The 14,844-nt window shown below is 45.0% G+C and overlaps 1 protein-coding gene across 1 annotated transcript in view; it reads left to right on the top strand.

The window, feature by feature from the left end:
• SCD5 (stearoyl-CoA desaturase 5) overlaps positions 1-7,892 on the top strand; it is an 80,743-nt gene extending 72,851 nt beyond the window's left edge. The window contains exons 4-5 of the mRNA XM_006037535.3: positions 3,061-3,293; positions 6,306-7,892. Of these exons, the coding sequence (XP_006037597.1) occupies positions 3,061-3,293; positions 6,306-6,496 (424 nt within the window). The 3' untranslated portion in view covers positions 6,497-7,892. The remainder of the gene's footprint in view (positions 1-3,060; positions 3,294-6,305) is intronic.
• The last annotated feature ends 6,952 nt before the right edge of the window (positions 7,893-14,844 follow it).

The raw sequence follows: 14,844 nt of genomic DNA, 5'->3' as shown, positions 1-14,844 counted from the left end.
GGCTCCCAGAACTGGACGCAGTACTCCAGCTGCGGCCTGACCAGTGCCGCATAAAGGGGGAGGATCACCTCCTTGGTCCTGCTTGAAATGCATCTGTGGATGCACGACAAGGTACAGTTGGCCTTCCTAGCCGCCTCCCCACACTGCTGAGCCATGTTCATCCTGGAGTCAATAATGACTCCAAGATCCTTTTCCACCTCCGTGCTGACAAGAGGGGAGTTCCCCAGCCTGTAGGTATGGTGCCGGTTGTTCCTCCCCAGGTGCATCACCTTGCACTTGTCTGTGTTGAACCCCATCCTGTTCTCCTCCGCCCATCCTTGTAACCTGTCAAGGTCCAACTGTAGCCTGTTGCTCCCTTCTATTGTGCCCACATCCCCCCACATCTTGGTATCATCAGCAAATTTGAACAGGGTGCTTTGCACCCCCTCATCCAAATCACTGATGAAGATGTTGAACAGTAACAATATCCTTTTGTAAGATAAGAATTTTTCCTCAAACCAAAAAATGACTAAAAACTCCAGAGTTTAGCCCTATGTGAATTAAATAGGCAAACAGCCAGTAAAATAAAGGAATGCTCAGATTTGTTAACAAAAACAAGTCATGTGAACACATTATTCATTATAATTATTTAGAAAAACTCCTCTGAAAATGACTTGGGATGGGAACTGCATGTCAGATTTTCTTCTGAAGGATTTCTATATCAATCAGTCAGTCAATCAAGTGCCCTCTTTGTCTTGCAGGTTAGTGAAACTTGGGAAGTGCTCTCCACTTAGTTTTCAATATCTTTGAATCATCATTTTCTTGGCCAGCCCTACTCTCTTCCCTAGCACAACCTTCTTATTTTCTAAGCTATCATTTCCTCTTTTTACAATATGCATGCGGTACTTCAATGTTTTCTTTTTCACCATTTTCATCAGTTGAAGCTTGGTTCCAATTTTATTGAGCATCCAATTGTTGAATCTTTTCTGGATCCAGGAAATATCCTTCTATAGCACATCATCCTAAATGCTTGTAATTTTCTCTCCAACTCCTTCATAAGCATCCAATTTTTACAGCTGCATTTTGCTATTAGCCTAACCAATGCTTGTAGTAATCTTTTTTTAAATTTTGTTAGAAGTCTGCCTACTTGTCCATATTGCATTCAAATGCTTTACTGCTGAATGAGTTTTGCATACTTTACTCATGCACTTATTGCCTTCCAATAGGATGATACCCAAATATATACTTTGAGACTTGTTCCAAAGCCTCATATCTATTTTAACTTTGAATCTTTCTCTAGTTGTAGTCATCACTTTGGTCTTTGGAATGTTAACTGTGCTGTTGTGTCTCTTTCCTGCCATGACCAATCTTTCCACTAGATCTTTCAGCTCTTCTAGGGTAGTGGCAATCAAAATAATACTGTCTACCTACCTCAGATTACTAAGCCTTCTACCTGCAATTTTCTGATCTCTTTCAGAATCTGCAAGTGCTTGGCACATGATCATTTCTGTGTAGATGTGAAAGAGTATAGGGACATGGGGAGAGATGCCTTGTCAAACTCCTTTTCATACTTGGAGCCATTCCAATGTCAGTCCAGTAACCCTGACTGTAGCTTTCTGTTCCTTGGGTTTCCCTAGGGAAACCCGTCTCAAGCCTGCATAGCCGTAGCTTTGTGTGTACCATTGCACTGAAAGCTTAATGGAAGCTGACAAACTTGAGATACAGAGGTTATCCAAACTCTTGCTTTCTTCATCACTTTTCTTAAATTTGTCAATTGCTTTTTTGTCTCTTTGCCCTGCCAAAATACTGCTTGCTGTGTTGTGATCTCTTCTAATGTAGTCTGTATTCACTCCAGAACTACCCTTAGCAGTATTTGGCTTGTATGAGACACCAGTGAAATCATGAAGTTGTTTGAGTATTCCTTTGGATCCCTCTTTTTCAGTATCAGTACATTAAATTGAGTCATCTAGTCTCTTGGCCGTTTTCCAGTTCCTCACACTTTGCAGCAAGTATCAGCTGCTTTCTTAAGGTGTTCTGTTAGAACTTTGCCTGATCTGAAGGGGCTTTCTGACTTGGTTGTCTCCATTGCCTGGGGTACTACGTATTTAAGTGGGCATAGTTCTTGTGCCTAATCTCCCCAAGTTACATTGGTGTCCTCAGCATTATGTGATAACTCTTTGCAGTGATTCTGCCCTCTTTCTGTTACGTGTTTAGAGTCAGGAAGTAGAGTGCCTGATTTGGATCTAGTGACTTACTGATGTTTGCCTTTTCTTGTCTGTTTTAAGTGTGCAAAAACCTCAGGAGAGTTGCTGCTCTCTTCTGCTGCATGCTAGCCGAGTACCTTTATTCGGTTCTTCTGCACAGTGCATCTCTTTGTTTATGTCATGGATTTCTCTTTGGTTTGGACAGTATGCAGTTTATCGCACTTCTTCTTTTTCTCTCTAAGGTCCAGGACCTTATCCAATATCCATATCTTTTGCCTGTTCAGTGTTTCTTTAGCAGCTGCCTGTATTGTGATTTTAAGTTTTTCCCACATGCCTTCTGGAGTTACCACATATCTTAAACCTCTCAAAGCTTCCTATCTGTTTTGGGCTGTCACTGAATATTCAGCCCTGCTCTTTTCTAGGTCAAAGAAGTTGCGCTTGTTTCCAAGAAGAGGTGTGAACTGCATGCCAGATTTCCTTATGAAAGATTTCCCTATTCCAGTTATTTTTATCTATATTACAGAAGCACTTACTGTGAGATCCAGGGTCCTTTTACTAGATTTTTATGAACACGGTGAATCATCATTTGGGGCTGGACCTGATGATCTGTAAGGTCCCTTCTAGCCCCTAATATCTATGAAACTATGACACAGCCCTTGCCCCAAAGAGCTGACAATACAGTTGGATCAGAAGGACAAATAAAGTATTGTTGTCTCCATTTTACAGGCAGAGAACCGACACACAGAGGTAAAGTGCCGTGCTCCAGGGACACAGGAAGGTTAGGGCAGACATGAGTTTCCTGAGTCCCACTCAAGTAACTGCAGAGTTAGGCCTTCTCTCATGGCAATGTTGTTCCTTTCTTTTTGTTTCCCCCTAGGTACTATAAGAGTTCAGTCGTGCTCATGTGTTTTGTGCTCCCCACCCTTGTGCCCTGGTACCTCTGGGGTGAGAGTCTGTGGAATTCCTACTTCCTTGCTTCCATCCTTCGCTACACCGTGTCTCTTAATGTCACCTGGCTGGTCAACAGTGCAGCTCACATGTACGGCAACCGACCATATGACAAGTACATCAGCCCCAGGCAGAATGCCTTTGTCACCCTAGGAGCTATCGGTGAGTACCAGAAGAAATGGGTTGCTTTGCAGTGCGCTAAGCCTCTGTGCTGGTCTTAGCTAGGAGTAGAATGTCCCTGAAACAGAGCCCCTATAACCAGGCTTGCTACATCACAATCAAGATTTAAGGCAGGCTCTCTGCATTACCATTGCACAGCATGACTTGTCAGCTGGAGCTGGGGAACTTCTGGGATCTGTGTGTCTGACCTCATTTGATAAACAGTCTCCTGAATGAAGACTCCTCTCCGTATTTGCTGCACCTGAGCCCTGCATCTCTTCCATCCCAAAGGGCACTAAATGAAATCCGTTTAACTGGCCAGTCTTGCATACCTGTGGCACTCAGAGCGAGGAAACAATTAGCACATCCTTGGAGGGAGAAGCCACTGCCAAGCTCATGACCTGCAGTTATGCAGAGACAGAAGCTCTGGCCAAGATTTTCAAAAGTAGGTGCCTGAACCTAGTGGGAGATGTTCGAAGGCACAAAGGCTGAGTAGGCATCCAGCTTCCAAAGGAAGAAGGTATCCATCTGTGCCTTTGAAAATTTGCTCTCCAACCCCATGTTCATATATTTTGGTGCCTAAGTAGTTGGTCTGATTTTCAGAAGTACCCAGCAGCACCTCATTTCTGGTGGGGGGTTTTGAGTCCTCAGTGCTTTTGAAAATCAAGCCAGTTTATATAGGATGGTACTTGCAAAACCTCTGGCTGTTGATCTAACATTGTTTCCATGTAAGTTGATTCAAAATCCCAGCTTTTGGCGCTAAGGATGGATGTAGGACCCTACCATGAGGGGGTTCCTTTAGGAAATCACCTCTGCGTTCATTATGCACAATGGTAGGTGAATCAAACCTCCCCATCCCACTGCACCACGTACAGATAGGTACTTTCCCTCCCCATCCCAATGTACTGTGTGGGGGCAAGTGCTTTCCTTGCTCCACTGTACGATGTGCACAGGGGCAGGCATTCTTGCCCCCGTGTGGTGTGGCACCCCATCCCAACTGCAGCCCCCACGTGGGCTCCCCCATGGCACCGTGCTGCACAGGTACTCCAGGCTGCTGGCTTCCCTGGCAACATGGGCTGTGCTGTGCCACCCTGTCCCCTGAGGCTGGGTCAGGTAGCAGACACCAGGGGAGGGAGGGAGCACCTTATTGCTCCTGCTGCAGCTGGAGCAATAAGAGCAGTGACAGCTGGGTGGGAGCCCAGGGTGCTGCATGTTAACACGTCAAGAACTGCTTGTGGCCCATGCCCTACCAGTTGGACAGCCCTGTTATAGCCAATAAAAATGGACATTTCCCACACCCTCAGGTCAAATTAGCATGAATTAAAGTTTTGCCCTGAACCATTATCCTTCTTCCATATTATTTCAATAGACATAGGGGGCTATTTTTGCAGTCAGTCATTGCCGTTGCTCAGTGTAAATACTGCCTGGATGTCAGGTGTCCTTGAATGCCAGTGTCAGGGCCTGTGCACACTTCTTTCTTCTTCTTTCTGCTTCAGACATGCGTGGGTAGGGAGGGGACAGGGACGGATACCCTGCTGACCAAACATTTTGGGCCTAATTGTGTTCCACATTTTAGGTGTCTAAACTTAGGCACCTAAATGCAATTCTATTCCACCCTGTTCAATTTCTGCAAATCCATCAGTGAATCTATTTGTAACTTGATTGAGTCACAAAAAACAGTGCAGAGGAGGAGGAAGATGAGCCACCCCCTTTTGCAATGGTAGTTTTTCAGGGACTCAGACAGGGTGGAATAGGATTGTATATGGGTACCTAAGTCCACTCTTGTACCTAACAGATGGAATAGGACCTGTCCCTTCCTGTCTCGATAGCTTGGCTGAACAGTGTCCCTGATACTTATCTTTTTTACACCAGGATGTAAGCTGTAAATGAGCTCATTCCTCAGTGGGCATAAATCAGCTGAGTTCTATAATGACTTCCTCTGAGCTCTGACAGTTTTCATCACCTGCGCATGTCTTGCAAATAACTAGATTGGAATCAGCAAGAGAGGAATTTTGCCTATGACACATTGTGTTATTCCAGAAGTTGGCAAGGTTTTGCAAGTTGAGATGATAGTATACCCACGACCAAACCTTTCTTAGCCCTGCTCCAGTTGTGAACAGAAGAAAACTTTTCTGCATACTATACAGCAGCCAAGCTGTTCTAAACAGCCAGTCCCCCTGACTCATTCACTACAATCTGGTCAGCAGTGGGCCAATTCCTGTGCATAAATAGGACCTAATAATTATTGCTGCTCTAATTCTCATCCCAGGGAATTTGTGGTCATGTCTACCCCGCCTCCACAGCTTGGTAGGGAGTGCCAGAGTGACACATGGCATGCTGGTTCTTTCTGTGCAAACTCCGAGTAATGTAGTTACCTCAGAGCAGTGCTGGGTATATGCCAATAAGCTCTCAGTCTCATGTGCACTAGTATGCACAAAGGCATCCATTCCAAGTTGGCATGCTGGGCTTCATGGAGGTACTCTGTGGGGCAATGTAAGCAGGGCTCCATGTTACATCTCTCTCCTGTTCAGCCTTTTCTTGTTCTCTATCATATGCCTTAGTAAGAGGGATTCTGCTTATCAACTGAGGTCAGAAATCTTTGTTTCCCTCTGTTCTTCACTGAAGAAGCCAAAACACCAAGCCCTTTATTGATATGAACCACATCTCCCATTGGTTCAGCAAATGGAGATGAATGTGCACCTAATTATACTAATCAGCCTAAATCAGATGTAAACAGATTTAACAGTACCCACACAGGGGTTTCTAACTGGTTTAATTAAGTCCGTTTAAAAACAGCGTTTGTCTAACTGATGCACTTTTTTCCTGTGAACTTGGCCCAAGATGGATCCCTGGTCCCTGGAGTAAGTAGGGCACCACCTTAGTGTAGGGTGCCTTCAGTGTTGCAGAAGGGGGTACCTCTTGTTATTTTTTTCCTCCTTCCTATTTCCATCACAGCCTGAAAAGAGTCGTGCTAGGCACCCTAGCCTGAAAACATTTCTTTGATTGTTTTTCCAGGTGAAGGTTTCCACAACTACCACCACACCTTTCCATTTGATTATTCAGCCAGTGAGCTAGGCTTGAAATTCAACCCAACCACATGGTTCATTGACTTCATGTTTTGGTTGGGCTTGGTTACTGACCGAAAACAGGCTCCCAAGGAAATAATCCAAGCCCGCAAAGAGAGGACTGGAGATGGCAGTGCTTGAACAGTGTAACATATCCTCTGTAAATTGATGCTGTCGTATATGTATGTGTGCGCGCGCGCGTGTGTGATTTCCCCCCCCACTTTGGATAAAGTAGATTTTCCAGGTACAATGGATGAAATTAATCCCTGGGGCAGCTTGTTTCAGGTATGAATTTATCCCCTGTTTGTTTTCCTATTAGCTGTCTTATGTCCAAACCCAGACTAAGTGTAACAATATTATATATTATTTAATACTAGAATTAACGTCATAGCCCTTTGATTTTAGTCACTGTAGCTGACGCCCAACATACACTGTAAAATGCTTGTTCATGTTAAACCTGGCAGGATGGAGAAACTAATTATCCTTTCAAAGTGCAGTGCAGGTGAGCATTTGTTTTTACTAGCTGACCAAACATGCTTTGAGATATATTAGTGGGAGGTGAGAGGCAGGCCCTAATCTGCTGTCACAAAAACAAGCTGACAGAAAGGAATTAAAAAAAAATGCGTGGAAAAAAAATCACATTTGTTTGAAAATCTGCTTTCTTTGTTTTGTTTGCCCTGTTTGCAAGAGCAATGCTCCACTGTCTTTGCTGAAGATGAATTTCACTTATTGCTGAGCCAGCTTTTGTGTTAAAAGCTAGATGCTACACAGGCCAAAACACAACCTGATGTTATGTTTAGACGATTCATTTGTTGTCACATACATGTTGTAATTTAGAAAGGTGTACAGTTCAAATATGTCTTAAGCCAAATAAAGCTTCAGTTTAAATGTTTGGAGATCTGATTTATATTCTGACCAGTCACAGTCACTGATGCATGCATACTTTAGCTCTTTCTGCACAATAAGTATCTTGATTTTTTTTCCACTGCTGACTCTTATGTCTTTAAAAACCAGCCTTTATCTAAATTTCAATTTCTACTGATGTTTCAGATGCATGCAACTTCCATTGCTTTCAGAGCAAAGTATAAAAAAGATAGTTATGTAGCTTCTGGATTTAACAGTTGCCTTGTAAAAAGAGCATGTTGAATTAATGGGCCATATACCCCTTTGTGTTAGATGTTAGCCAGTGCAGGAGAGAGGCTTTATATTGTCAGCACTGGAGCACTTTTGAAGACAGAGGACTTGCTTCTCGTTTATGCTTAGTCCAGAGGTTTTCCCCACTCTGACAGCGTGAATTCACATGCTTAGTCCAAGAGGAGAGGATCTTTAGGTAAATGAGAATCAAGTCCAGATATTGTTAGGAATGATGTAGAATTAAAAAAAAACCTCAGTTGTTTTGGATTTTTCTTTTGTTTGGTTTCTTGTTTTTAATTGATGCCAATATAAAATAATTGTCTTTATTCTGTACTTCATCCAGCAGGTGTTTTAACAATGTTAATTTGCCATTAATGATGTGTAAACTCTTGAGTGATTTACAATAAACACTTATGAAGTAGTCTGTGCCCTCCCCTTATTTGAAATCCATCCATTAGAATGTGGGGTTTTATATACAAATGATCAAGAATAATATAACACATTTACTCTGTCCCTCAGCCATTACCTTCCATCTTCATGAAGTTTCAGCTAGATTCATATATAACTCCACTGTGTACCACAATATCTACTTGTCACAAGATCAGTGCTACTTTTGAAGGGAAAGCTCTGCCTTGGGATGCCCCAAGAAGCAGCTTTATTTGGTCTCCTTCTTTTAAAAGGACCCCCTGAAGCCAGCTCTGGTGTCAAGCTAGTGTTGATTCTGTGATACTTCTACCTCACAACATATAAATGTATTTATACTTACATCATGCCTCTGAGGGAGTGAAGAATCATCATTAGAGCAGTGTGGTTATTTTTTGCAGTTTGATGTCCAAACTGAGGAATTGGGAAAAAAAAGTTTCAGCTTGGTAGATTCTTTCATTGAAATACAAACCTCACAAAAATTATTGTAATTAATTTATGTTGAAATTAAATGCAGTTAATTTGGGGGCTTGAAACATCAATTCTAAATAAAAAATATTCAAATATTTGAACCACATTTCCCCTGCTCCCCTCTCCTGCCCCTTTCTCTTTTTGGTTAAAACAATCTGCCAAATGTGACCAAAATTCACAAATAGTTTTGGTCTCCTCACAACTGTATTTTTCAGCAAAGAGGCAATTAATTTAAACATTTTCTCCTGCCACTGATCCTTATCCCTATGTGACATTTGGGGAAATTCATGTGTAGCTGTTAAGATCACAAGGGCAGGTATGGATTCAAAGTGCCTGAGTCTAGTCTGGTCTGTAAGGCACAAGATCATCTTCCTTCTCTTCTTCCTTCCTCATTTGCCTTGCATCAGGGCCCAAGAAGTCATGGCCAAAAAAGAAAAGCAAAATGTTTTGCTTTCTTGAAATCCACATTTAGTAAAGAAAAAATTCTCATCTCCTTAATCTCCTTTTCTCCAAGCTAAGCACACCGAACCCTCTCAACTTTTGTTCACATTGCTTGCTGTCCAAACCCACCTCCTTCTTAAAATGTAGAGCCCAGAACTGTACATACTGTGATAAATGAGACCTAACCAGCACTGAGCAGAGCGGTACCATCACTTACCTCTCGTATACACCGTAAGATAATATAAAGCAGGGTAGATGTGCACTTTATAGACTAACCAAAGTAGATTATGTATAGTTTTTGTGAGCTGAAGCTCACTTCATCCTCCCTTCAGCTCATTAAAGAGTGTGCTATATAAATATGTCTACTTTGTTTAATTTATAAGTTGCACATCTACGCTGCCTTCTACTTGGTTTCAAATTAACACAACTAAACTTAGGACTTTGTTACACTGTCCGTATTGAGCTACTCAGTCCCCTCCCTTTCCCTCCTCTCCTATTCTGGGTTTCCCCCTGCCTCCTGGGTCTTCCCCTGCTCCTGCCTGCTCCTCGGGGGTCCCCCACCCCCCCAGTCCTCACGGCTCAGCTGTGCCCCCCAACTTACTTGTGGCCACCTGCCCAGAGAGCAGCAGTGGCTGTGGCTGTGGCCATGGCCAAGCAGGCAGGCAGGTTCCCCTACCCTGCCTGTTCCCCCAGGACAGTACCAAGCTGGGACCTTGGGGGATGGAGTGGTGAGCAGGGATCTGGGATGCTGGGTGGGGTGGGGGACAGTGAGCCAGTCCAGGCTATTGCAGGATGGGGGGGTGGGTAGAGGCTCGACTGGGTAGTGGAGAGGTAGTGGTTTTGATTCAGACAAGCAGGGGAGGGAGGGGACGGGTAGGATGTCCACACTAAGGTGTAGCCTAGAGCAGCTACACATGAATGTAATACAGATCAGATAAATCTAGGCTGGTGTGGCATAACTTTAAGCCACCTAAGTGGTGCTTAAAACTAGTTTCAGGTGTTAATATGTGAACAGTCCAGGGGTTAAGAGCTCCAGGAGCCACCTAAATTAATGTGTAACAAGGCCCTTAATCTCTACACTTAATCCAGAGTTGTCTAGAAATTCAAAGTCAGAAATTCAGCACCAATATGCCTGAGGACAGGTCAGTGGTGTGATGCAGTCACAGAAAAATAAGTGTAATTTTGGGCTGCATGGACAAGTGTTGATTTTGTGCTCCTACCATGGACAGGGTGGAGGGTGAGCAGACACAAGGGATTCTGTCCTCAGCTTTAACTTTGTCTCTGTGTGACCTAGATGAGGTTGCTAGAATTATGCCCATCCATGAATGCTCAAGGGTTGAAACTGCTGCCATTTGATGCCACCATAAATGCAATTTCTTGCTCTTGCCTCTAAAAGGAGCATGGGGGATGAAATGGGTGTACTTAGCATACAGTGCCAGCCATATCAGTCCAAGTGTGAGACAGTCCAGCTTGCTTATATTCCCATGACCAGAATGTGTTTTTTTGGTTGAAGTAGAAACCTCCCCCTTCTCTGAGATTTGCCAAATAACCCACTGTTCAAAATGGACACGATTAAAAAAGTCATCAGAGCATTATGAGTGTGTGGGAATAGTGGAATGCTCTTAAGGAAGTCTGCTGTGTGTATCCTGGATTGTGCGCACTGTCTACTAAAAATTACCATCCATTAATTATGTCCAATGACCATGATTTTAGGGGCTTCCTAAAATTTCAGTTGTCTCCTTATATGGTCATTGCCACAAAGGAAAAGCTTTATGGGATGTGGACCTATGTGAAGGCTGTATATGGATAAACCCCATCTGATTGGTTTGCACCAACCTGCAGCTCCTGCATAAAAAGGCCCAGCCTGCAGGCCTGATTCAGAAGCTCTGGACTTGTGACCAGAGCAGGAGGTTCTTTCAAACCAGCAACATGTTCCAACTACTGCTTCATTGACTGCTGGAAATACCTCATCTGGAAATGGCAAAGGACAAATACAGCAGAAGCAAAAGCAGGAGCTGACAAAGCAGAAGTTGCAGATACCCAAAGGCAAAGGCCAAGACATGGCTGAACAAGAAGCTGCAGTGTGTGCTCCTGCTGGGTGGGCAGGGGACAATGGATCTACTGGATTCAGAGGAATAGGGGTGCCACAGATGTATAAGATCTCCCAGTTTCAAAGAAGCTGCTGTGGCAATGTTGGATCTCCAGGTGTGGAGAAGCAGGAGAGACAGTGGCACTCCTGAGCTGTTCTCTTGGCTGTGCAGTCTTCATCCCTCCTCTCTGCACCTGCTGCAAAGTCTTGATGGAAGATGTGAAGATGGAAGAAGCCCCCTAGAGATGACCTCCCCTGATGCCAGGAACCTGCAATCATTTGAAAATGCTTTATGATTTATTTAGTGCTTTGTTATCAATAAAGTTGTGAAATGTCATTACAAATTGTCCCTGGCTCTTTGTGTTTCTCCTCTTGGATTGGTTGCTATTATTCCACTACTCCAGCCCATTAAGTTTAGACTCGATTGGAAGCACAGAATTTCCATTACCAGAAAGAAAAAGCTGCAATATATTCTCCTTTATAGCAAGCTCATAGCACCACCTTGTATTTATCAGTAGGGTTCGCTTTGTGTCTGGCTGGGTGAAAACCTGATCTTTAAGTGCACATTCCTTTAGAAACTGGCCAAGAGTCTCTGATTACCAAGAGATGAGTAAAGGTCATTGTGAAGCCAAAGTCACTAAGTGAGGCAACCACAGAGGCCTACATGAAGTGGCTTTTTGTTTTTAGTATTTTCTTAGGTGTGATAATGTCTAGGGAAAAGAGCTTTGTGAAGATAGTAACTAAGCACTTTGTTCTGTTCAGCTGGTGTGAAGGTACAAGGGTCTTTGAGGTCACTTGCTCAGCACTTCAGCTTAGCTGGGCTGATGTCCAAGTACAGGCCTTTCTGAGATAAGTGCCTGGGCTGATATCACAGAGGAAGTCTTTGTGAGGTGACTTCACAAGAGGCTCCTCTAATGCCTCAAAACAAAAGGAGAAAATAGAGGCAATGGGAGGAAGGTTCATTGCTACGGAGGCACACCAAGATCTAGCAAGAACACATGCGCGTGTGCGTACACACACACACACACAAACACACACACCTGCAACCAGACAGCTAACAAGAATTGCCTAAATAGACAAGGAAGGAGAAAGGCTGAGGGTTTCAATGACCATAGAGAGGGTCATAGAGCTGTTGATTCATTTGAATGCTTTCAAGTCAGCAGGGCCTAGTGAGATTCATGCCAAGGTCCTGTCAGGTCTGGCTGAAGGGAATTTTGATGCCACCAGCAGTAATAATGACAAAGGGGTGTGTCGCAGAGCACTGAGGTGCCCTGCTCCTAAAGAGGAGAAACTGCTAGGGAAAGGTCCCTAGCAGTGAATAAGGAGCCCAGCTGCGGGTCGCCAGGGCAACCAGGGGAGGTCAGCTGACCAGAAGGGGCAGAGCCTGGCTCCCTTATAAACCTAAGGAGCTGAGAGGAAGAAGCTCCCTGAGCAAAGATGTGAGGAGAAGCCTGACCGCAGGTACAGCCCAAGCCGGGTAAAGGATGGCAGCCCTGGGCTGTTTGAGCAACCTGTTTTTAGCCGGGCAGCCTTAAGTTATGTTATAGCCTAGGGGCTTGTGTTTTGTTTTGCTGTTTATCACCGGTGGCTTGGGTGAGGCTTTTAGGGGTTGGAGGAGGCCTCATAGGGGACTCGCACTAGAGCAAGGACCCCAGCGCCAGTCAGGGCGCAGCATTCGGGGTGCACAGGCCCCAGCCCCAGAGAGGGGCAGCTGAGAAGCCCCAGAGAAGGGGGCATTGGGGAGAAGCCCCAGTGTGGCCGTGGTGAGCCCCAAAGAAGGGGGCAGCATTGCGGTGAGCCCCAAGAACAGACGGCATTACTGAGAAGGTCCTGCGAGAGGGCAGCGCTACTGAGGAGGGGCAGCATTGTGGAAAAGGCCCTGGAGAGAGGTGTGGAGAGAGACGGGGCCATGGAGGGCCCAAGCGCCAGAGAGATTGTAGACCTGGACAGAACAACGTCTATTCCATTTGCAAGGCTTGGGGCGCGGTATTGGGGTGGTAGGAGCCACGCATAGCCCATAAGGCTAGGGTGCCCCGAAACACCTACAATAGAACGGGGACCACAATGGGGTCCAGGAGCCCGCAGGGCTCAGAGTACAGATAAACCGTGTCCGAGAAGACGTGAAGGCAGCTTCCCTAACAGATTTGAACACCAAAGATGTGGTGGGTGAGAATTTGAGGGTGCCCTTGGGCCAACTTGGCATGGGAAGGGGGCCTTGAGGAGATCATGGCCCTCCTGCAGGACCCCACCGTGACAGGCTTGAAAAGGGCTAAAATCATTCCCATCTTTAAAAAGGGGAGTGTGGGTGCCCTTTGCCCGCTCTGTTATGTTAGAATTACCTTGACTTATGTCTTGTCCCCCTTCCCCCAGTCTTGTCTGTTATGTTTTGAATATTTGGGAAGATGGATATTTTGCTGCACAGAAGTCAGTCTAGCAGCGCTGCGGTCTTCTCCTCCTCCCTTCACCCTTCCTCTTTCCTCTCATTTGGTCGGTCACTATGTTTTGTTGGTCTGGAGTATGAGATGCCTGTGGGGTCTCTGCTCAAACTCAGTTTATTTACTTTGTGGTTCTTCGGCCTCAGTTTCCCCTGGTTGATCTCATCCTTGGCTGAACTCGCTGGGTCACTCTGATTCACAGAAGTTTAGGGCTGGAAGGAACCTTGTAAGATCATTGGGTCCAGCCCCCCTGCTCTGGCAGGAAAGACTGCTGGGGTTGAATAACCCCAGCAAGGTTCTTGTCCAGTCTCCTCTTGAAGTTCTCCAGGGTAGGTGCCTGCACCATCCCTGCTGGTAGTCTATTCCAGAGTCTGGTCACATGAACTGTGAAGTTTTTCCTTGTATCCAGTCTGTAGCCTTCTTCTAGGAGTTTATGACCATTGCTCCTGGTTTTCTCCTGGGGCACATTGGTGAATAGTTGTTTGCCTAGCTCCTGATGCTCTCCCCTGATACATATTTGTAAGCTGCCACCAAATCCCCCTGAAGTCTTCTCTTTTCTAGGCTGAACAGTCCCAGTCTTTCTTCATATGGCTTGTTCTTCAGGCCTCTAAATCCTAAAAGTGGCTCTTCTCTGGACTATCTCAAGCTTCTCCACATCCTTCTTGAAGTGCAGTGCCCAGAACTGGATGCAGTACTCGGCTGTGGCCTCACCAGTGCCAAGTAGAGCAGGAGAATAACTTCCTTAGTTTTGTTTGAGATGCATCAGTTGATGCATGCCAGCATATTGTTTGTTCTTCTAACTGTAGCATCACACTGGCAGCTCATATTCATTTTATGGTCAACTATGACCCCCAGGTCCCTTTTGGACATGGTACTAGCTAGTGTAGCACCACCGAGCCTTTAAGTTTGTTGCAGATTTTTCCTCCCCAGATGGAACACTTTCAACTTCTAAGTGTTGAACAGCATCTCGTTCTAGTCTGCCCATTTAACTAATCTGTCTAGGTCCGTCTTGATTGTCAACCTACCTTGAGGCATGACCACATTTCCCCAAAGCTTAGTGTCATTGGCAAACTTTACCAGTGTGCTTTTCACCCCCCACATCCAGATCATTGATGAAGATGTTGAAAAGCACTTGTCCAAGTACTGAACCCTGGGGGAACCCAACGGCTACCTTCCACCAGGTCGACACAGATCCGTCTATTAGTACTCTCTGGGTCTGACCCTGCAGCCAGTTTCCCACCCTTCTCACTGTTGAATTGTTGAGCCCATAGTCCCCTAGTTTTACCTTGACAGCCTTGTGGGACACCAAGTCAAAGGCCTTCCTAAAGTCCAAGTAAATGATATCGACCTCATCTCTCTTATCCACTCAACCTCATCTCCTTTATATACTCATTCTCTTTCTATCTCTCTCCATCCTGGTTGTCATCCCCATTCCTTCTGAAGACTCTAGATTTCTGTGGTTATTCTGACTTGTCCTGTTCCTCACTTCTCTTTCC

The sequence above is a fragment of the Alligator sinensis genome, unplaced genomic scaffold (assembly GCF_000455745.1).
Source record: "Alligator sinensis unplaced genomic scaffold, ASM45574v1 scaffold1384_1, whole genome shotgun sequence".
Taxonomy (NCBI): domain Eukaryota; kingdom Metazoa; phylum Chordata; order Crocodylia; family Alligatoridae; genus Alligator; species Alligator sinensis.
The sequence above is the reverse complement of the archived record's forward strand: the minus strand, read 5'-3'. Positions and strand labels throughout refer to the sequence as shown.